Source organism: Lepisosteus oculatus, chromosome 6 (genome assembly GCF_040954835.1).
Source record: "Lepisosteus oculatus isolate fLepOcu1 chromosome 6, fLepOcu1.hap2, whole genome shotgun sequence".
NCBI lineage: Eukaryota > Metazoa > Chordata > Actinopteri > Semionotiformes > Lepisosteidae > Lepisosteus > Lepisosteus oculatus.
The window spans coordinates 44690779-44715329 of NC_090701.1; the positions used below are offsets into that span (position 1 = coordinate 44690779).

At 44.8% G+C, this 24551-nt stretch overlaps 1 protein-coding gene and 1 long non-coding RNA gene across 5 annotated transcripts in view; one reads left to right on the plus strand and one right to left on the minus strand.

The window, feature by feature from the left end:
- Positions 1-10126, minus strand: part of LOC107076029 (T-lymphocyte surface antigen Ly-9-like) — a 28440-nt gene extending 18314 nt beyond the window's left edge. For 2 of the 3 annotated variants that reach the window (XM_069191449.1, XM_069191448.1), the window contains exon 1: positions 9973-10125. In XM_069191449.1, the coding sequence (XP_069047550.1) occupies positions 9973-10012 (40 nt within the window). In that variant the 5' untranslated portion in view covers positions 10013-10125. Of the gene's footprint in view, positions 1-9972 lie in introns of all 3 variants that reach the window. The other variant, XM_069191450.1, reaches the window with a different exon arrangement.
- A 6587-nt stretch (positions 10127-16713) lies between these two features.
- LOC138239446 (uncharacterized) lies at positions 16714-21504 on the plus strand. 2 transcript variants are annotated; one of them, XR_011189920.1, is made up of 4 exons: positions 16714-17001; positions 17601-17891; positions 18506-18605; positions 20368-21504. It is a non-coding gene; the product is annotated as an uncharacterized lncRNA (long non-coding RNA). The 2 variants fall into 2 exon arrangements; XR_011189921.1 differs by lacking the exon at positions 16714-17001 and adding an exon at positions 17348-17479.
- Positions 21505-24551: the final 3047 nt, after the last annotated feature.

Genomic DNA, 24551 nt, shown 5'->3' on the forward strand with positions numbered 1-24551 from the left:
TTATGCATAGGAGGTGACCTAGATCACCTCCCTACCTATAACAGAAGATGAAGGCACTCTGCCTTGTTTAAAAGCTGTTGGACACAGGCTTCTCCCTCACAAAGTGTTTTTTCAGATGGAAACCAAGAGCTAAGATGGGCATGACTGATATAACAATATCAGGAGCCTATTTAATAAGTTATGCCTGATCTTTGCCATTGTTTGCTCCCAGTCACATAAGGAGATTCAAGATTTCTTTATTTGCCATATACAACAAGTGTATTGGAATGCTGACTCGTTCAGCTGTACCCAGTAACATTAGAGAAAATAAAATAGGCACAAATGACAAGCAGACATGGACAATAAATTCTGACAATAGACGTTATATTACAGCCAAGACAGGACATAGTGCAAAGAGTGCAGTACCTTAAAGTGCAGGTGCTAATTTGAGGTGTTTATGATATCAACCGCTTGGGGGAAGAAACTGTTTTTGAATCTATTGGTCACTGCGATACCTCCTACCAGAACCCAGGGGTGAAAACAGATCGTGGCCTGGGTGAATTGGGTCCCGAAGTACAGCTCGAGCCCAGTTGTGGCAGCTGTCGAGATATATCCGGTCGATGGAGGGTAGCTCGGTCCTAGTGATCTTCTGCACGGACCTCACAACAATCTGTATGGCTTTTTTTACTGTAATACCACCAGTCCGGACACTCTCAATCGTATTGCGGTAAGAATTGGTGAGCGTCTTGCTCATCCCCCACTTCCTTAACCCTCTCAGGAAGTGAAGGCGCTGGTGGGCTTCAGTGAGGAAGGCAGCAGTGGTCTCTGGCCAGCTCAGCCTCTCACTGATCTGGAGGCCGAGGAACCTGAAGGTGCTGACAGTTTCGACTGGAGCCCTGTGAATGATGATGGGAGTCTGAAGTCCAATATATTCTCTTTTGTTTTGCCGATGTTAAGTGTGAGGCTGTTGTTGTGACACCAGTCCTCCAGCCCTGCTACCTCACTCCTGTAAGCGGTTTCATCATTGTTGCTGATGAGACCGATTGCTGTGGTGTCATCGGCAAACTAGATGATGCAGACAATTTGTGGTTTGATGTTTTCAGAAAACTTCATAAGGCAGAATACAACATGATACTAAACATTTAGTCAAGTCTCTTCTAACTCAAAACCTAGAGGTCTTAGCCTTCTATTGGGATCACGTTGAAGTAATGCAAATTGCATGTGCTTTTGTTGTACAAATGCGTATACTTGTTAAAATGCAAATATGGTATTGAACGATGCTTGCATTTTAATAACACTATCTGATGCAGAAAATGTGCCTTAAAGACAATTTATCAAGACAGCGTTGCTGTAACAAGGTGTTTTGAACGATTATGTATAATCATGGATTATATGGGACCATATTACATAGGAACTATATGGGATGATATAGACAGTGAAGATGAGCTGTACCTTTGAATACTGAATTTCAGACCAGTCCCATTTTGGCTAGTGTCTCTTTCTTTTTTTTTTGGTCTTGTGTTCTTTCTTGTTGCAGTACTTAAATAGGCCAAGGCCTTCACAGTCTCCTGGGATGTGACTGGATGACATCGTTTTTTTGGACAGACTGGACTTCCGAGTGTGAAGAACTGCACAGTCACAGTGGAAGTCATGAGCAGTTTGACAATCCTGAGACACTAGTTCAGGGAGGGTTTTGTCAACGAGCAGACAAATCTATTTCTCCTGCCCTGGCTATATAGCATCGTGCATTGCACTCAAGAACGGTCAAAAATCAAAGGTTTGAAAACACACTTTCTATATGTCTTGTCTTTTGCATTAAAAACCAGACAAAACAATGCACTTAGTTTAGTGGCACTTGTAATTCTAAGCAGCATTCGGCCCAGCACATGCTTATACCATACAACGTTTCAGTAGCATAAGAAATAGCTGAAATGTGTTTGCATTGAGAGGGCCAGGGTCCCTATACGTCTCTGCGCTCTGCACTCAGCGAAGCTCTGGGAAAGCGGTCCTGCTGTGTGCGACTCTGCACACTGTGTGGAGGGTAGTGTGGTCTGGGTGGGGGTGGGGTGTGATGGTGGGTCTACATATACTGATGTGTCTGAGGCGAGCTGAGAGATCTGCTCTGCGCACTGAGGAGAGATGGGCTGCCTCTGTCTCCTGCTCCTGACCCTGAGCCTGCTGGGTAAGTGAGCTCCTCTACCGTACCCACCCTTAACACACTGACAGCACATGGGAGCAGGGCCTCAGGCTGGCCTCCGGCACGAGGCTGCAGGTCCCTGTCGGAGAGGAGCCGGAGTCCTGGAGGAGCTGGACTCTCAGTGCTCTGCGGACACACAGCGCGGTCGGGACGGGGGGGTGAGGAGGAGGACAGGGATCATGGTGATGGAGCATTGCTGGATGTTTTGGAGTTTCTCTTGCTCCTACTCTGCACAAGCGAGCATGCTGGGTTGCAAGCTGTGCTAAAAGCTGTGAACGTCAAGCCTGCTCCTGTTAGAAAGAGTGCGCCGGGTGAGAGAGGGTGTCAGAGCTGTGGTCAGGATGTGAGTGTGGAGCACCAGCACAGCAGGAGTACTGGGGCCTCACGGATCACTTGACCACATGGTTAGAATGACTTCCTTTTTGTTAATACAGATACATTTTTATTAAAGGCTCCATTGCTCCAGTGATTCTACTGTATATTTGTCATCATGCGTGAAAAAGTTTTATTGCTGTGGATGCTGAAAAATTACAATAATAAGAAGAAAATGTTATTGTCTGAAGAGATCTTATTTAGGACATGAAGGACTGGGGCTCTCAGAGACTGAACTGACCCAGTTACTGTCCAGGTGAGTCAGATTAACACTGATCTTCAGTCTTGACTGAAGGACTGGGGTTCACACAGACTGAACCGACCCAGTTTCTGTCCAAGTGAGCCAGATTAACACTAATTTACAGTCCTGACTGGAGGACTGGGACTCTCAGAGACTTAACTGACCCAGTTCCTGTCTCAGTGAGACAGAATCACATTGATATATAGCTGCAGTTTACTGTTTGCTGTCTCCTGTTGTGATGGTTGTGCTTGTTCAAGTGTATTTCTGTCACCTGTTGTGATATATGTTTATTAATGTTATGAGTCTAATCTTTTGTGATACATGTGTTAATTGCTGTTTATTATTGAGGGATAGCTAGGCAGCAGCGTGGTGCTGTGGAACTGTGATTTGGGCCTTATAGCTAAAAGAATGTGGGTTCAAATCCAGGTTGAGGGGCTCATTGAACAAGATGCTTCTTCAAGAAGTCCTCTGGTTTGGGACTAATCATTGTTTTCAATTCTGCTTCTATATTTAAATGGGAGTAAGATGATCACATTTCTAGTCAGCGGATGCTAATTCCAACTTCAGTGATCCGTGTGAAGATGTTCGAGTGTGAGAGTCTCGATACCAGCCTCTTCATTCATACATTACATGCAGGGGAGCTACTGGAGCAAATTGAATGAAGTTCCTCATGTAAGCACACAGTAACAGCGGGCCATCTGGGATATGGACTCATAGTCACTGTGACCCGACCCACCCCCTCCCCCTCAGTGGAGGTGTTCTCTGGTTTTAAATACTGAAATTTCCTGAATTCTCTTTTTCCTTCTCCTTCTCCCTTTCTCTCTCTACATCTCTTCTTTATGTGTTTCAGGAACTCCGGGCTCTGTCTCCCAGTCTCATCTGAAGCAGTATATTAGAGCAGAAGGGGAAACCCTCTATTTCACTGATCCAGTGCTGAGAGAAGGATTCCTGGACAAAGATGGTCACAACATTGCAAGGGTGGTCGACGGGAAGCTGATAGTCAATCAGCCAGAGTTCAGTGACAGACTGCACTGGGACAACAAGACTGGACTCTTTTACATCCCAGACATGAAGTCCAATCACAGTGGAGTTTATGCTATCGAAAACAAGAGTGGAGAGAAGGGCACAAAAACTGAAGTGAAATTGACAGTGTACAGTAAGTGAGCTACAGTACATGAAGTTAACTACTACTGACCACCCAGCTGTTGGGGGCATAACCGATTGGGTTGGTGTCATCAGTTCCTTTGAGGATTTTCTCTACTTGCATCAGGAACGTTTTCTCTGTTGAAGAATAAAGAGATTGAGTTTCTTCAGCCTGTCAGTGTGGGACACTCCCTTCAGACTAAAGAGACTCGGTTCCTTCAGTCTGTCAGTGTGGGACACTCCCTTCAGACTAAAGAGACTCAGTTCCTTCAGTCTGTCAGTGTGGGACACTCCCTTCAGACTAAAGAGACTCGGTTTCTTCAGCCTGTCAGTGTGGGACACTCCCTTCAGACTAAAGAGACTCGGTTCCTTCTATAAAATACCTGTGTGACTGCAGGCTTAGTGCCCAGGACGCTACAGTCACCAGCAACTTTCTATTTACTGTAATAACCAATTCTCAATTCAGACACGCATGTTTCCCTGACTGCCTGCTGTAATTTGAGAATCGCTTATGAAGAACTTTATCCAAAGTCTTCTGAAAAACTTGATAGACCAGACACTTATACTGTGTCTCTTCATTACTGTGGTTATATCTTTCATTTCTTCCACGAAGAAATGTCTTGCAGATGTACAGTAAATAATGTGTGAACAGCTCAGTCTTTTTCATAAGTAGGCTGTTCTTTCTCAGAGTTTCCCAGGCTCCACACAGTGGGGTGATAGATTCATCGCACAAATCTGGTTTTTCATGATCTGATAATCAGATTCACTATCAATACGTAATTCATTTTGGTTTTCTCAGGTCAATTTTTCGAAATTCCAGTCCAGTTATAAGACTCTTATCTTTTTTATCTTTTTTGAAAATCAAATGAAATAGCAAACAGAATAAAAGAAACTAGTGACGGAAATTGCTTCTTATTGAAAACATTTATTACTGTCTTTTGTTAACCCTTTCTGCATCATGTATACAAAGCGTGTTTAGCTAACTGTTCTCCTGTTCTTCAATAAATAGTTCTCAATAAATTGTCCGACAAATTATTTTCTGTCTCCTCTCCTGTACAGGTCCTGTGTCCCAGCCACGAGTCCAGGCCTCTTACTCAGCCTCTCCATCGACCACATCCTGCTCCCTGCTGTGCTCAGTGGAGAACGGGAGAGGGGTCACCCTGTCTTGGCTCACAGAGGGAAGGTCACTGATCTCCACCAGGAATCCTGCCCTCTCCACCAACCTGACTCTTCAGCTGGAGGCAGCAGGACTCTCTGAGCCCCTCGTCTGCTCAGCCACTAACCCTGTCGACAGCAGCATAACCTCTGTCAGGCTTGAGGACTACTGCCCTGGTGAGATACTGCACAGCTGGGACAGACACTAAATGAGCGAGAGAGACTCCTATTGTCTGTACTGCACTGAGAGATACTGCACAGCTGCTAGAGACCCAGTAAATGAGTGAGAGGGACTCCTATTGTCTGTACTGCACTGAGAGATACTGCACAGCTGGGACAGACACAGTAAATGAGTGAGACTGAGACTTTTATTGTCTGTACTGCACTGTGAGATACTGTATGGATGAGCTACTTAGCTTTGCTTATATTTCTCATCAGTTCTCAGTTTCATTCACCAATATCATTTTGGTGTCCAATGCATACTTGGAGAAAGGAGCACATGGGAAAATAAATGGAGATGTACATGGTACAGTCGCCCTTGATAGTAAGTGAAATACGTTAGAACATATTGTAAGTAGGACCCAGTTCAAGTGGACTGAACAGCTGTCTATCTTCATCACCAGCACTGATTGATGTCTCTCTCCAGGCCCCAGGCCAGTGCAGTTCATAGTGAGGACGGTGCTGTCTGTGCTGGTGATGCTGGGACTCACAGCCGTGCTTCTGACCCGCTGCACAGGGAGGAGGTAATGTGGTCTCTAACCCCTTCTGTTCATTTAATAAGGCAATAATATCATACACTGGAGCTACATTAGGCCGTCAGTTTAACAGACACAACTACAATGTTTCTTTAAGGCCTTAAACTCTGATTGTCCCTCTCTCAGGCTCCATTTCTTGATTTCAATGACAAAAATATTTCCCCAATTTCCTGTACTTCAATGATTCACCAAAACTAAGTATGTCTCTTGCTTTATACTGCAAACTGATGTAGTACAGTGTCTGTTTTTATTGCAGGACTGAGACAAGAAGATAAAAGAGAGAAAGAGAGACAACCCTGCACACTGAGTCTACACTCTACACCCTGAACACTCAACACCACCGAGCTCCACACTCAGTGACCCTGTCTACACTCTACACCCTGAACACTCAACACCACTGAGCTTCACACTCACAGCCCTGCACACTTAGTGACCCTGTCTACACTCTACACCCTGAAGACTCAACACCACAGCTCCACACTCACAGCCCTGCACACTGAGTGACTCTGTCTACACTGTACACCCTGAACACTCAACACCACTGAACTGCACACTCACAGCCCTGCACACTGAGTGACCCTGTCTATACTCTACACCTTGAACACTCAACACCAATGAGCTCCACGCTTACAGCCCTGCACACTTAGTGACCCTGTCTACACTCTACACCCTGAACACTCAACACCACTGAGCTTCACACTCACAGCACTGCACACTTAGTGACCCTGTCTACACTCAACACCACTGAGCTCCACACTCACAACTCTGCACACTGAGTGACCCTGTCTACACTCTACATCCTGAACACTCAACACCACTGAACTGCACACTCACAGCCCTGCACACTGAGTGACCCTGTCTACACACTACACCCTGAACACTCAACACCACTGAGCTCCACACTCACAACCCTGCACACTGAGTGACCCTGTCTACACTCTACACCCTGAACACTCAACACCACAGCTCCACACTCAGAGTCCTGAACACTGAGTGACCCTGTCCACACTCTACACCTTCAACTTTGATCTCCAGGTGCTAATGCACCTCAAATGTATTGTGTTCTTGTATTCTTTTCCCACAAGAGAGGAAATTGTAAAATTATTCTGTGGTTTCTAGTTTCTTCACTTCTGTTTTCTTTATGAATACCTGTGTTTCCCATTATGACCCTGTTATGAATTCAAATGTGTTATAAAGTTTTGAATAAATATGCTGAATAATATGTTCTGTGTCCATTTATGGTCAATGATGTGCTTATTTTAAGATCCTACATTTAAGCCAAAAGTGGGAAAAATTAAAGACAATGTTGAAGACAACAGGCATCTTTTGGAAACTTTGTTAAAACGTTTAGCAATATGGCCCAGGTCATTGTAAGGTGAGCATGATTTCAGCTATACTGAGCTGTTATACAGTACATGGTGATTCTCTATCCGAGTATGGTTTACTCATCAGTTGCTATAACCATTTCTTGTTACAATGTGGGAGGAACATCTTGACAGCGCTAGGATCACGGCGGAGAGCCGAAGACAACAGCGGTGGACGTGAAACAAGATAAACTGGGCAGACAATGTGATTGGGTGTCCGCTTTGTGCTATAGTGAGACACCAGGCCAGGCACGCAAAGCTGCGCAAGCTGACAGTGGACGCCACTGTTACCTGCCGCCTGCTGCTTGCGCCAGATCATTTAAAGGCGCCCCAAATTAAACACATACGGTTTGCTCCTTCACAAGAATCTGCGAAGTATTGTATATTCAGTCCGAACCGCACGAATCTACGCGAAAAGTGCGCGATGTGAACAACAGGTTTGGAAAGTCTGAAGGCTCTCGACTCCAAGACGAAATCAGTCACTAAATAGCTTTCTTTAATCTATATACATTAGAATTATAAACACGCGTCTTTAATTTAAATGCCGAAGGTTTCTGTTAAAATGCACAATTTCTTCAGCTTCTACACAAGGTCTTCAAATGGAAGGATGAAGTCTCATCTGAAGTCAAACGTCGAAAGCGAAATCGCCAAACCCACGCTCAGCTGTGGGCAGTTGCGAGAGTCAGGTGCATGGTCCGTCCTTCCCTTCGGCGCAATAATAACTGTACTTCCACTTGCCTCTGCCGAAAGTGTCCCTCTGCTCTGGCGCATTGAGCCGCTCTGACGCAAACGGCGGGTGACAGTCAACACTGACAACTGTCTGCTCGTGCGCTAAAGTGCTGCACGTCTGTGAGGATGTCGCGTGCCTGGCCTGCTGTTGCACTATAGCGCAAAACACGGAGACACGAGAACAACCATCGTCGCGCGCTGGAGATGGCTAATATATCCTCGGCTCTAGTGCATCAAATAAAGTGTATTATTATTATTATTATTATTATTATTATTATTATTATGTGTTCCACAGAAAGCTGGCTGTGCGAGAAAAAAAAAACAGTGAATGTAATCTAGAAATGCGCACGAAGTAAGAGGGTGCTGAGAAGAAAGAGGAAATGTGTAAAGCCCTCTATTAACGATCAGCTTCTTGTATTATTCCTGTTTCCCTTTTGCTGGTGTTTCGCTACAGTGGTAATGATCTGCACAAGAGCTCAGGAAGGGTGACTGTCAAGTCAAAGACGTGATGTGTAAAGGGTTTTAGAAAAAATCATTTTTTTAACAAAGCTTGCGTAAGAGTCACGATAATTCTAAGACCTAAACGACAGTTGTAATCATGAATAAAAAAAAAAATGGAAAGGGTTTGCTGATGTGTGGACTCCCTTATTTTTCTCATACATTTGGACACACACAGATCGCCTTGCCTGCTCCGGCTCTGACAGCGGACATCTTTCAGCTCAGCTCTGGCGACAGAACTCAGTCCAGTGACTAATTATCAACTCATCAAAAGAAGGTCTTCTTCATTGCAGGGAATGGAGGTGTTTCAGGATGACCACAGTTAATTAAGCCATCTATGTTAAGTCTTGGGCGTTCAATTTTTTCTCCTGCCTGAGCCCTCAGTTAATTAGACATAGCACTTAATTAACCCAATTAACCCGTAATTAACCCTTAATTAACTTAATTATGATCTGTGACTTAGCTCTGGAGTGTATTGTAAGACGCTGAGTCTTTTAATGAAATGAACGTTCGGACCTGAAGTAACATCCTGTGTGTGTCTAATTAAGAACGGAATGGGGCTAACTGATGATCCAAGTGGGAAGGAAAAAAAACAACAGGAAGTCAGAGACAGCCCCTCGGATCTCCCCCTTCTTCTGCAGGTCGCCCATCGTCTCACTGTTTTACCCAGGACAGGGTGACGGGGGTGCCGGAGTCTACCCCAGCCTGGCCAGAACTGCGGGACACACCCACCCAGAGGAGAACATACCAGTTCCACACGGACAGCAGCCCAGGAACTGAACCCAAGGCCCCTGCACTGCTCAGTGCTGCTCTTACCCCTGCGCAATGAGAGTGAAATATTCACCCAACCTTCATGGTCACCACACCCTGACACACAAGGAGACCAGTATCACTTCCAAAACAAAACCACTTTATTACACTAGAGCCGGTTTCTGATTTTTGTATTGTGCCGTTGTTTTTAGTGAATTCTTATTTGTACTTATGTTTATGTGCGTGAATACAGATATCTACGGTCTCTCCAACCTGGTACCTATAGCAAACAAAATTTCTAAAGTACAGTAGATGTAAGCCTTAATTTGCAGAGTTCATACAGATATTTGTGTTTAGAAATAACAATAGTAATCATAAAAAATCCTAATAAAGTGTATTATTACATTTTCTGACGTGTTAACACTTCAGTCCATACATTAATTCTAGAAATATTGTCGAAAAAAGTACAAGATCGGAGATGCCATCGAGTAACACAATAAAAGCTTAGAAAGTTAGCATTCCAGTCAGCGGGTATTTCTTTAATAAATATACAATTATGACATAGTTTTTCCTAAGTATGACAGGACTGAAGTCGAAATTGACTGAATTTTCAGACTGGGAATATAAAAAATGTTGCAGGATGTGGGATATGAATGTGCGCGCTATTTTTAACTATTCACAGTTGAAATATGCCACTTGCCAAACCCCAGCTCGTACACAGAGCGCATCGTACTGCGGGGCTCGGTAATAAATCGGTAAATAAATGGGCAGCAGGCTCACAGCTCTTACCTGAAGTCCAGATCAACAGCACGACAGCAATCGACGACATGGCTCAAAACGCTCGCGAAATTGCAGCCCACCACACCCTCAAGCTCAGCTCTGTGCCCTGCTCTGGGGTGCGGAGATCATAATCGCTCGTCCCCACCCCCACAGGCAGCCTGGTTAAGCGTTAACCACTCACACGCCGGCGACACTGCAGCTCTGTAAACCAGCAAACCTTGAAGCGCCGGGCAGGTCACTCCGGTCCACCTGCGAACTTGCTCCTTTTCTGGTTTTCATTTCAGCTCGGAGCTCAATAATTGAATTGAAGCGATTGAACCGCAGGAACTCGGCACTCGGGAGTGGACATGTCTACTCTTGTGTTTCTTTCTCAAGGCATTTACTATAAATGTATTTAATGTACAAATAAACATATTGATTAAATAACATTTACAATTCCTCCAGCACCTTCTCCCTTTTAACGTTTTCCCCTTTTGTTCATCTAGTTACAATTTACAAAATATTTTCACAAAACTAATAGCCAAGAAGTGAAAAGGAAAGGTGCACCTGCTTATCTAAGAACATTAGTTCCCACTCTCTCTGGAAATACCCCCTGGCCTCAGTTTAAGAACATTAAACAGGTCACAAATGAAAGGCAGCCAATCAGCCTCTCTAGCAGGTTGGGTTGTTATTAATTAATTGATCCCAGGATTTCATCCAGCTGTTTCTTGAAAGAAGCCAGGATATCAATATCAATATCAGTAGTTTGCAAACTTTTCTGTATTGTAGATCATTGATATAAGTAAGAAGAGCAGTGGCCCCAGTACTGACCCCTGTGATACTCCAATAATTAATAATAAAGCCATTCTGCAATAATACAGGTCAGACCTGTGTTTGTCAGTATCACCTGTATTACAGGTGTCCTGTGACCCAATAGTCAGAACTGTGTTTATCAGTATCACCTGTATGAGAGGTGTACTGTAGTCCAACATTTGGACCCGTGTTTGTCAGTATCACCTGTATGAGAGGTGTACTGTAGTCCAACATTTGGACCCGTGTTTGTCAGTATCACCTGTATGAGAGGTGTACTGTAGTCCAACATTTGGACCCATGTTTGTCAGTATCACCTGTATGAAAGGTGTACTGTAGTCCAACAGTCGGACCCGTGTTTGTCAGTTACACCTGTATGAGAGGTGTACTGTAGTCCAACAGTCAGATCCTTGTTTGTCAGTATCACCTGTATGAGAGGTGTACTGTAGTCCAACAGTCGGACCCGTGTTTGTCAGTATCACCTGTATGAGAGGTGTACTGTAGTCCAACAGTCGGACCCGTGTTTGTCAGTATCACCTGTATGAGTGGTGTACTGTAGTCCAACAGTCAGACCCGTGTTTGTCAGTGTCACCTGTATGAGAGGTGTACTGTAGTCCAACACTCAGATCTGTGTTTGTCAGTATCACCTGTATGAGAGGTGACAGTCACCACCCCAGGCATTAGCTCTTCACCCCACTGCCCTCAGGCAAGAGATATAAGAGCATACGGACACTGACCACTAGATTCTTCAATAGCTTCTATCCACAAGCAGTGAGACTGGCGAACACATTTAGCCATCCCCCTCGGACCACACCTACACCATCACCATCTACCTCTTTATGATTTCTTCTCTATTGCACATCTCCAGTCATTGTTTACACGTCTGTATTGTTTACATTCAAACTGTCTACATGTTTACTTGTACATTGTCTATTGTTTGTTTGTACATTGTCTTGATGCACTGTTTGCACTTTGATTTGTTTTTTACACTTGTTTTACAATCGAGAGACTTTCTGTAAGTAAGAATTCCATTGTACCAGTACCGGTTACATATGGCAATAAAGTTCAAGTTCAAGTTCAAGTTCAAGGTGTACTGTAGTCCAACAGTCGGACCCGTGTTTGTCAGCATCACCTGTATGAGAGGTGTACTGTAGTCCAACAGTCAGACCGTGTTTGTCAGTATCACCTGTATGAGAGGTGTACTGTAGTCCAACAGTCGGACCCCTGATCGTCAGTACAGCAGCCCAGTAACACGGTGCCGCCTGCTGCGGCCGGACGCTGTGAGGCTGAGTCTCGCTGCTCACAGACTCGGAGGGACTCTTCTAGGTCACAAACACAGCTCGTCTCCCGACAAGACACGCCGCCACACGAGCTCTGCGCTCCCTGAAACTTTTTCTTTGCACTGTTCTAGCGCTTCCTCTGAAAATGTCCGTGTTGTTCCGTTTCCCCCACATTGAAGATGCTTGAAAAGGAGAATTTGTCTAATTCTCGGTATCTCGGAGGTGCCGGTGATCGTGTTTCCTTGAGCGGGGAAAGTGTGCTTCCTCTCCAGGAGCGGTCTGGAGATGTCTACTTGTAGATATGACCTTACTTTCTGTTCCCAGTCACACTTATCTGCCTGAAAACTGAGCTCAAAGTCCTCATTGATCGCTCTGTGGAAAGGTCGCCTGAGCGCGTCCCGCTGATCAGAAACTCTGCGCGGGTCTGTGCTGTGTCTACTAGCCGGGTCGAACGTTTTGGTTTAGTGAATTCAGCAGGGGAAGCCGTAAGCCCGTTGGGTCCAACACTGAATGTATTCCGTATATACGCGTGAGGACCCCGGCTCGGGTCGCCCTCTGCCCCTCCGGGTGATGGTTTGGGTTCCCTCCGGCTGTCAGAGTTTCATCCCGAGAGCCGTCCCGGGTCAGCTCCGTGTCACACGCCTGTTCCAGGATCTCAGAACTGGGGAAAAGCCGGTTATTCTGATAACACAGAGGCCCGGGATATAACGGGTAACATGTGAGGCGCCGGCTTTTGTACAGAAGGAGCCGGAGTGGAGCAGTTTTGCCCGCAGTCGGAAACCCTGAAAAGCGAACAGGAGCCTCCGGGCAGTCCGGTGGCAGAGCGCGGCACCGATCGGGCACAGCTGCTGCCGCGCGGAGTCGCGCCGGCTGCTGCTCGGATTGCACCAACACAGAGTGTGACGCAAACGGCGCAAGGCAGATTCACGCGCAAATTATACATTGGATCCACCCAGCGTTCCAGGCAAAGCAGAGCCAGTGAGCCCACACACATGAGAGTAAAACACAGCTGCGTGAATACCCTGATGCGCTTTGCCATGCTGTCTCGGTAGGGTCACATGTAAAACAGTTAAACATCCATATCTGTGTCTATTACAGTGATTGACAAATATACACGTATGAGTAGTGACTTAAATGTTGTTATCCATGCTATATTTAAAAAAAAACCCAAGAAGACTTCAATTTGAAAGGCTGAGAGGAATTAGACAATTGAGCTGCAACCACTATTGTCCAACCACAGATTATTATTACTGTAGCGATACCCTAACAAAGGGAAAGAGAAATAATACTGTACATGTACTGTAGCTGTAAAATGAAGTCATAAAATAGCAAACGGTATTTAGCTTTCTTTTATAGAGCTGTCTAGGTTCTCTAACATTAATAAACAATCCTCATTTAGAAAACTATGGGTTTTTGACGAATGTGTTTGTTAGCTTCACCTGGGAAAGAGTGCTGAGGTATCACAGCTACTGCACAGCTGCTGTTGTCTCAATTTCAGACTCGGACTCCTGGCAGAAGGAGTCGGCACATTCAGTCCAGGTTTGTGAGGAGTTTTCTCTGTTTCCCTTACACCTCCCCAAAGACATGCTTCTGGAGCTCATGGTTGCCTCTGTATTGTCACGGTGCAGTTATTTAAAACTCCAAGTGAAACGTTTTCGTTCATAACAAGTATCACCAGACTCCTTCCTGCAAAATCTCCTCTCTAAAAACCTTCTGTACCACTTCTGCCTCATCCTTCCTGAACTGCTCCTCTGGCAGTCCTCTGTCCTGTAACGGAACAGTTCTTTCCGGACCCTATGCGGAGGACACAATCTGAAGTAGTGAGGAAACACTGGGGAAAAGTCCTGCAGGAACACGGGGATGAAAACAGGGGGGGTGTGTCCAAAGTGCGCTGGTGCACATTGGAGGTGGGGTCGAGGCAAACAATCCAAAGGTAATCCAGACGGGGAGTCCACAAAACGGGCAAAATCCAAAGCCGGGTGATCCATCCAACAAGAGATTAAAACCAGGAACCGGGTCGGAACCGGCAGGGGGAACAGGAACAGAGACTTAAAAACATGACGGAGCCAGACGCATCAGGACCCGTGCTCGCATGATATGGGAATCAGATGCAGAGCCTGGAACTGACTGTCTGGCTTTTAAGGGGGGCGGGAAGGAGGCTGGAACAAGGGGCAGGTGCACAAAATTAAGTCCAAAGTGAAAAGAGCCGGAGCGCCCTTAAGGAGGAGGGACTACAATCGTGACATGTCCCTTCCTCTCTTCTCTCCCTCGCACCTCTGCCGGGATATATAGCATCAAAGCAGCTTCTAATCCTTAAACTTTATTCTCTTACCCCACTTCTGATCCTCCAGTGTGACTGTATTGAGCATCGGCAAAGTTATTCACATTTTGCTATGAATCTTAGTGTCTGAGTCAATAAGAGAGATGAGCTGACAGTGTACACAAAGTCTACATTTGTCCAATAATAGGACAGTAACAACAGTATTAGCATCTCTCCAGAAATCCAAAACTGTATTTAGTTTTAACATCCAGCACACAATGAAGCAATGTGGCAAGCAATGATTTTCAACACCAGCAAGGTAAAGTTTCAAGTGGAATGTCAAATGCAATGGAATAGCTGAATTCCACGAAGAAAAGTAGAATCTCAGCTCTTCGGGTGTGAGGGAGAGAAGACGGTAGAGGCGTGTAAATCTATGAGGGAGAGAGAGAACGTTAGCAGGGATATACATCTGCGAGGGAGAGACAGGAGGAAGGAGGAAGATTCAAGGAGAGGGAGTGAGAGGAGAGGAGTTTGGTTGTACATCTGTGAAGGAGAGAGAGGAGGGTAGCACGAATACAAATATCTGAGGGAGAGAGAGGAGGGTAGCAGGGATATATATCAGTGAGGAGAGAAAGGAGTGAAGCAGAGATATAAATCTGTGAGGAAGATAGAGGAGGGTAGAAAGGATATAAATCTGAGGAGAGAAGAGAGTAGCAGGGATTTAAATCTGAGAGGGCAGGAGAGGAGGGTATCAGGGATATAAATATGTGAGGAGAGAGAGGAGGTTAGGAGTTATATAGGTCTCTGAGGGAGAGATTGGAGGGGAGAAGGAATATAAAGAAGGAGGGTAACAGGGATATAACTCTCTAAAGGAGAGAGGAGAGTAGCAGGGATATGAATCTGTGAGGAGTGAGAGGAGAGTAGCAGGGATATTAATCTGTGAGGAGAGGGGAGGGCAGCAGGGATATTGATCTGTCAGGGAGGGAAAGGAGGGCAGCAGGGATATAAAGCACATGAGAACAGGGCAGGTGAGAAAGGAATGGAGATCTGAGGTAGAGGTGTGAAATCGGGTTGTCCAAAGGAATGGAGATCTGAGGTAGAGGTGTGAAATCGGGTTGTGGAATCTCTGTGAGAGGAATCAGACAGAAATGTCAGTGAAATCTGGGCCAGGAGAGGTAAAACTGTGAGCACTGGGGTTTGAGAGATCTCTGATCCTCACTACGCTGACATGTTCCCTGCACACTATGCAGTATATAAGGTGAAAAGGGAACTGGGCAGCTATCATCTGGGAGATATGATCGAAGACCTGCTGTGAAGGGGAGGTTGTTGCAGCAACCTGTGAGGCATCTATCAGAAGCAGGTTTGGAAGCTTACAAAATGTGTAAATGGCTGGAGCTGCCACTTCAGTTTATGCATTAACGACAACATGTTCAATGTTCATGGTACGCCTGCTAGGAAGATACTAACCATCTGGGGAGCTAAGTGGCAAACGGAACATGTGCTTCAGCCCATGTGGAGCCATGGTGGAAAGAGATGGGCTGCCTGGTGGCCATTCTTCCCCTTGGCCATGGTTTTGGAGCTGAGACATCTGGGGTTAGTTGGCCAATCTTTTATTGAGTGGCAAGTGCTGTTTAGGTTTTCTCTGATGTCTTTAAGCGTAAACTTGAATTTGGGTTTCAGTTCTTGAAAAAGCCTGTGGAGTATGAATTCAGTATGAGATCACTCATACGATGACTTACTGTAGAAAGTTTTTTTGATCTACATGCTAAATGTAGATCAGGCCACCATCTGGGATAACAGTATTCATCAGGTTGTCTGTGACTCTTCCAATCATGTCCCATTTTGCTGAATTCCAAATAATAGTCACACATTTTTCAAAATGCATATTTTAATTGAGTCTTTGACACTAAAGCTGAACTCTCCTGGGTGAAAGAAAATAAATGCAGACAAAATCTGGACTGAAGAAAAGAACACTAAAATACGCTGACTAACTTCAACAAGGTGGTATGTAAACTTAAGGGGTGTATAGCATTTTGTGTTACTGGGGGACAGACAACATTTTCCTTACATTCACACTGGGCAAAACACTGCCAAGTCGATTCTGGAGACAGTCTCCTGAGGTGGTGGGAACAGCTGATGGGAATAAGACTGAACATCTCAGGTTTGATATTAAAGGTGAACTCGGAACATCTCCGTGGTTCTCTGTGGTCTGTGTGGCAGCACTTCTCTAGCTGTTATTTTATAGCAGGTTTTCCTTCGAACGTACAGACACTTGCACAGGAAGTGCTGTTAAGATGTTTTTTTAAAGTCTCTTTCATTTTTTTTTGGTTGGCCACATCAGAGTGCTTCCCTTTTAGCTCATTGATCTGAGGACTGAACCAGCTGTTGCTTGAGTGGTCTTCTGATCTCATGCCCTCTGTGTTTCAGGCCTTTCCCTCTACCAGGCTGAGAATGCAGAAACTGCCAAAGAAGGAGGCTCATTCACTTTCGACGTTTCGGTAACACATAATGGATACTTAAGATACAATAGACAAACTGTTTTCACTGTCCCTGAAGATACCAGTAATCGAGGCACAACGTTTAAAGGAAGAGTGCATTGGGATAAAAAGAATGGACGGATCACCATCACAAATATAACAACTGGGGACTCTGGAGAGTATGAACTAGAGGTGGATAATACAGTGGAGAAATTCACCCTCACAGTCTACAGTAAGTACAGTCAGTGAGAAATTCACCCTCACCATCTACAGTAAGAACAGTCAGAGAGTTATCACCCTCACTGTCTACAGTAAGTACAGTCAGTGAGAAATTCACCCTCACCATCTACAGTAAGAACAGTCAGAGAGTTATCACCCTCACTGTCTACAGTAAGAACAGTCAGAGAGAAATTCATCCTCACTGTCTACAGTAAGAACAGTCAGAGAGATATTCACCCTCACAGTCTATAGTAAGAACAGTCAGAGAGATATTCACCATCACTGTCTACAGTAAGAACAGTCAGTGAGAAATTCATCCTCACTGCCAACAGTAAGAACAGTCAGAGAGATATTCACCCTCACAGTCTATAGTAAGAACAGTCAGTGAGAAATTCACCCTCACCGTCTACAGTAAGAACAGTCAGAGAGATATTCACCCTCACAGTCTACAGTAAGAACAGTCAGTGAGAAATTCACCCTCACAGTCTACAGTAAGAACAGTCAGTGAGAAATTCACCCTCACCGTCTACAGTAAGTACAGTCAGTGAAAGTTCTCTCTCAGTCCCTCTCGCTGTAGCAGCTCTGTGATATGTGAGGTGTCTGTGTGTGCAGAGCCGGTGTCGAAGCCCCAGGTGAGGATTCTCAAAGACACATGCACTGCAGAGTGCTCTGTGGAGAATGGAAGACAGGTGAGTCTGTTCTGGAATGGAGACAAAGACAGTGTCAAACTGAACCAAACCATCTCCCAATATCATGACCACCAAGAAGCTATACCATCTCACGATAAAACCCTGAGACTCAGCGTGCACATGCAAGGACGAAGCCAGATGTATTTTTGCATAGCCAGGAACCCAGCTGACCACAACATGATGCCTCTCTCGGCTCCAGACAACTGTGTTACAGGTGAGAGGTTGTGTTTTCTAAAAGTGGAGGCTGCGCACAGTATGTGTGTTCATCTATGTATCTGCCTGTGTCTGTATGTGTTGTATGTGCATAAAGACACATTATGCAGTATAAGGTTCTATCAGAGAGTTTTGCATCACACTCTACGTTATCAAAAATAATGTTTCACTATGTACTGGAGTGTCCAGTCAGTGTGTCTGGACTGTATTAACCCCTCTCTCTCAGTACAGTGTTAATGTACTGGAGTGTCCAGTCAGTGTGTCTGGACTGTATTAACCCCTCTCTCTCAGTGCAGTGTTAATGTACTGGAGTGTCCAGTCAGTGTGTCTGGACTGTATTAACCCCTCTCTCTCAGTGCAGTGTTAATGTACTGGAGTGTCCAGTCAGTGTGTCTGGACTGTATTAACCCCTCTCTCTCAGTGCAGTGTTAATGTACTGGAGTGTCCAGTCAGTGTGTCTGTACTGTATTAACCCCTCTCTCTCAGTGCAGTGTTAATGTCCTGGAGTGTCCACTCAGTGTGTCTGTACTGTATTAACCCTTCTCTCTCAGTGCAGTGTTAATGTCCTGTAGTATATTAATTTCTCTCTCTCTTTGTTTTCTCTTTGATTTTTAGTAACTGTTGATCTGGAAAAAACCCTTTCATACGCAGGGATTGTGTTGGGAATCCTGCTTCTGATTGCAATTATAGGTGTGATTTATTGCATCTGGAGAAGGCAAGTGTCGGTCCTACAGCAGTAAATGTGTAAACATGTCAGCATGTTCACCCGCCATATCTTCTACATTGTTGCCCACTGCACTGACACTGTCGATGTCCCATCACTAATTTTATGCACTTGAAGCTACCTGTATTTGTTTCATTTAAACTTTAAAAAGCATGTCTTATTGCTGGGATAAGGTGCTCAAGGAGAACCAATTAGGAAAGCAGCTAAAATGGAGAATCTGGTGGGGTTGTCAGTCTCTGACCGTGTTTGAACAGGGATGTATCAGGTCCACACCATGCCACTCCCAGCAGTAGAGACTTCTGTCACAGGAAATACCAATTCTTTCGGGTTCAAGTGTTTTGTGTCATGTCGCTTTTTGTTACAGAGTAAGTGACACGTGTATCCTTCTGGTGCAAAATAACAGGCTGTCTTGTGTGCAGTGACACTCAGTTATGCAAGTGATAACTTTGAACAGATAGTCCCAGAAGTCTAGCTCTCAACACAGGACCAAATATTGTCTTCCGAGACAATGCAGATGTATCTTTGTTTGTTTTTATTTTTGCGACTTCAGTACAAATACTATAAGCAAAAAGTCTATACCAGTTCTGCCTCCAAAAATTCGAACCACAGAATGATCCAATTAATGTAGGTATTTGACCCCTAATAGAAGATATTCAGTGAAGGTTTTAGTCCTGGGTACGATCTGTTTGTGGACAGGGCACAGTTTTGAGAGAGTCTAGAGGATCATGTCTTGAAACAGGTGCCCCTGCTTGTCCTTTATTCTGAGCAGTGCTGTCCCTCATTAAGGCCTCGTATGGTTGACTCGCAGCAGGAGAAACAGGTGTAGCTGGTCTGGCTGCAGCTCAGACAATGGCGCTATGCTAGAAGCCCCCACACTCCGTCTCCTGACACCGTGGGGCTCTGGCTTGTCTTGATGTTGTATAAATGGAGCTCAGGACCACTGGGATAGGCTGTCCCACTGTGGGGAAGGTGGAGTGTGACTGTACCACACAGGCTGACCGAAGTATTCGAGAACAGACGAAAAGTGAAATTGTGTTTCGAAAATGATGATTACAGAATGGTCCATAAAACTGGCTGGCTCAATCAATCAACCGATATGGAGTGGTTATATTATTTTGTGTTGTTTTGTTAGGTTGGAGAACATTAAAACTTTGCTAATTAAAACAAATATTTTCAAACTGGAGAGATGACACAGGCAGTAGGCAGTACATTATCTAGAAAACAGAGCCCCTTCCTGCCTTTTCACCAGCCTCTGTGTGTCTAGTGGTTCAAAGACCACTCGGATATTCAGTTATCAGGTTCTTCAGGGAGGGACAGACTTGATCCTTTTTTCCCCCAATGCTATGTGTCTGTAGGAAAGGAAGTAATTTTCAAACAGGACCGACAGTACTAGTCCCAGGAAGGCTGGCAGCATAGCTGGTGGAGATTTAAAGCAAAGGATACGAGGGAACTTTCCAGTAGCTTCAGATCCTGAAAGATGAGACCCAGCGAAGATGTGCAGAGCTGCGTTCAGCAGGCTCAGCCCCTGCTTTAACAAATCCCAGCATGATGTGCAGCTGTTGTCGTGTGCAGCTCACAATTTGTGTACAGTGAAGACAGAAACTGCAAATTCACATCTCTATCCCTCAGTGAAGTCTCCCAGTTCTGTGGGTACCTCAATGATCCAACACCGTGTTTCCCAGGTCCCGTCAGTCAGTGCAGCTCAATAACATTCACTTTGCTTCACCTCCATCTCTCTCTGTCTCTGCTTCAGGTCTAACGGAGACACAGGATCAAAAGCAACTTGAACAGGTTCTTCTCGACCTCTGCAGTCCTCACTTCCCAGGACTGTGCTACACCCCGTCTGTGTGCCAGAAAGAATTGGGAAATTGCCCTGTTCTTCACCCTGCTTTGTAAAGGACATACTGTATGTATTAGCCTTAGACTTCCACAGGTGTTATATGCTTGACAAGCACTCTCTTCACATTTGTAGAAATGCAAAGTTAGCAAGAAACGTGAAACAATGACAGTCGACTTGTCCTCTGTTTCCTGTCCTAGCTAGCTTACTTTTTCATGCTTTGAATTTCCTTTTCAGAGAAGACAGGTGTATACAGATCATCATTTAAGACAAAGAATAAGTCCCTAAAAATTGTGCACAGATTTAAAAAACAAATCGATGAGAAATCAAGAAAAAGGTGAAAGTCATTTCCTGTGCTTGAAAATTAAAATGGCCTGTGTCACCTGCAAAAGAGCTAAAGACCTTGTGTTTTTCTAGTAATTCACTAACGAATTTGCCAGAAAAAACGTTCGGTATCGTTGGCTCATTAAGATGTGTGGGGGCAGAAAGTATCTCTCAAACTCTGGGCTGCTGCAGCAGGGACGATCCTCTCCAGCTTGTGAGGGAGCTGGTTCTTACTGAGGCTTCCTGGTGATTTACCAAAACAGTGTAATCACGGTATATGTTTCAACATCAGCCTTCTCTATCAGCAGCCTCTCCAGTGTGCTACAGAGCTGTACTTGATGTCACCAGCTCATGTGTCACTATATTGATTCTTCTAATCATCCGGTATATAATTCAGGGACTGAGTGTTGCAGAAGTGTGTGATGGAGTGGGTAGGAAAAGGCTGTGGATTCAGTCCCGTACTGCAAGCTGGACAGTTACACAGGAACGCATCCCCTCCTGAGTTCACCATCAGCTGAAACTGATTCATTTTGGCCCATGAACAGACAAGCCTCATTCTCAATGACATCAAAGACTGACGTACGAGAGACAGACTGATCATCAGGATCAGAGCTTCAGAATATACCAGAATTCTGTCGTGCTGTGGCACACCTGATCAGGCATTTGTAATGTTATGTTTGTCTATTTTTAATACCTGATGCTTTTTAATAAACAATTTGATAAAAAAAATGGCTTTCAATGTCTTGTATTTCCTGTTTTACGGCATCCCACCCAACACTTGTCAACTCTATAATCTTTGCAAAAACACAAGACGGTGGAGAGATCAAGCCCTCTCGTGTGCAGGTCTCAGTCCAGTCTCTTGCCCAGACTCAGCTCTGTTGCATGTGTCTCAGCACTGTGTCCAGCTCGGGGGACAGGAGATCACCAGGGCAGGTGCTGCCGTTGGTCACAATGCAAGTGGACATGCTCCTCTGATCAAGATGCTAGATTCCTACCTTTCCTTTACTAACCTAAGAAAAACAAAAAAAAAGTGAAAAAGAGCACCAAGACCTTCAAGAGGTGACAATGTCTGAAAGAGTGTTTTGGTGGTTTAAGAGTATTGCTTGCAATGGTGCTGATGTCTGGTGTACTAGAGCTAACCCTACTCACCCTAATCTAGGGAGCCTTAATCATTAGAGTATATGCTCTGTAGAGATGAAAAGGATCCGATGCAGATGCAGGAGTCGTAGGGAGGTAAGTACACGTACTGAGCAAAACCAGTAGCTGGGGGGGCGGCAGCGGCGGCGCTTGTTAATAGAAATCCGCTGCTGGTACTGATTAGCTCGCTTACGTGTTGATCTCTGCTGGCCGGTGGTCGTGACAGTCTGCCCCACATAACAGACACCCTGGAAAGGGTTACTGACCCTTATATACAGTATGGGCTCAGAAAGAAGTTTGGTTTCACAGTTTTATGGTTTGTTATGGATATTTGTCCCGTCCTTTGACGTGCAACAGTCATTGATCTGCTTTATCCTGTGTTGTTTGTTTATGGCTGTTGGTCCTGTTTTTTGTTATGTAGCAGAAGTTGCTGGAGCTACTAAAGCAAATCAGCTTTATTGCATGTTAGCATAACCTTTGGTGAAGGTTGAATTAGCAGGTCCCTGCAATACCTTCAACAGTGTGGTTAAGCAGTAATGTTGCAATGCTGGATGTGTGCAAAATTTAAATGTCCCACTTCATTTATTATCTGTTTCTGACTCACTAATCACATCCCCTTGTTACAATTATACCCCGATATAATGGCCTAGTGCAAACAGCCACACTCAACTTGCCATCTTCAAAATGCTGTTAGACAACACGTTTCCTCCAAATATCCTGAACTCTCTTCATACGTCACCTACTGCCAGCTTGTCACTTGATAAGGCTGATATACGGTTTGTTTTTGTGAACTTGCATTCCTGCGATTATTCACACTCTCGACTCTACTTCCTCTGGAGTCAACAACCATTTCTTCAAAAAACGAAACCTAGAGCTATTGAAGCAGATAAGACACCTGGCATTTCTCCTGCATATTTTACTGTACAGGGAGCACATTCTCAGGAGTCTGAATGTAATTCAGAATTCAGGGAAATAATAGTTTCACAGTGAAGAACTCTGACATTAGGAACATATTTGGTTATATACATTTGCTCATTTTAGTTTAAAGCAAATCTACCATTGGGTCAATTAGCAATGATGAAGATGAGCAATGATGGTGATGCTACTGCATTCATCTGAAGTTCTGGAACAACAGAAATTGCCCGCCCAGGCCCTGGAGAACCACAGTTCTGGCACATTTGAGCAATTGCCCTGAAATCCCTTCTGAACTTCTGATTTGTTTGGGCTCCATCTCATCTGTCAAGGACATTTTGCCCTCAGCCATATCACTCTCCAACTCACAGCTGGCAGCCCACTGAAGGGAAGCAGGTATGAGCCTGGTCAGTACCTGGATGGGAGACCTCCTGGGAAAAACTAAGGTTGCTCCTGGAAGAGGTGTTAGTGGGGCCAGCAGGGGGCGCTCGTCCTGTGGTCCAAGTGGGTCCTAATGCCCCAGTATAGTGACGGGGACACTATACTGTAAACAGGCGCCATCTTTCGGATGAGACGTAAAACCGAGGTCCTGACTCTCTGTGGTCATTAAGAATCCCAGGGTGTTTTTCGAAAAGAGTAGGGGTGTAACCCCGGCATCCTGACCAAATTTCCCATTGGCCCTTACCAATCATGGCCTCCTAATAATCCCCCTTTATGAATTGGCTTCATTACTCTGCTCTCCTCCCCACTGATAGCTGATGTGTGATGAGCGTTCTGGTGCACTGTGGCTGCTGTCACATCATCCAGGTGGGGCTGCACATTGGTGGTGGTGGAGGGGATCCCCATTACCTGTAAAGCGCTTTGAGTGGGGTGTCCAGAAAAGCACTATATAAGTGTAAGCAATTATTATTATTATTATTATTATTATTATTATTATTTTGTGACAGGAGGAAGCAAGGAAGCAGGTGACTAGTTCAGCTAAAATGAGACTGCAAGGGCAGCAGCATTTTAGGGGCCTGCACTGGAGCTTTCTGTAAACATAACTCACTGACACAAGCAGAACAGCAGCCTGAGGAAGTTTCTTCAGTTAAAACCACAAATGGGTGATTTTAGGAAAGATTCACAGAATGCTGATTTACTTGGTTTTCTTGCCATTTCACAACCATTAAACTCTCCTGACTGAGTGGCAGCGATACCATGCAGTTCCAGACAAAAATTAAGAAATCGTAAGAAAGCCATGTGTGTCCTACTCAGTAATACATATCCAGAAAGATGCCAAGGGAACGCTGGAGAACCTTTTCAGAAATGCAATATTCAGAGGGAAAGGAAGAACATTTGAAATAAATTCTCAGGTTATCACAAATAACCACTCTTTATAGCCTGACTGCCATGGAAAGGACAGTATTTATATAGTGAAAAGCTACAGAGCAGTCATTCAGTAGTACAGTAATACAACTATACTTTACTACTTCTGTACTCAGATTCAGAAACTGTAATGCATTACTCCCTTCCTGACTCTACTTGCTGCAGTAGAGTGTGGTGCCATGTCTGCCCACCCTTCGGTTCCTGAGTTCTGTGCTCAGCCTCTCCGTGTTTCGTTTTCTCAGGTTGTCGCTGCTGCTTTCTGATTTCCTGTGTGAGCAGAGATTTCATTATTAATCTGACTGTGACTTGTTGTCGATCAGTCCCAACATTTCTCCTCAGATGCTGTAGAATCACTGTACAGC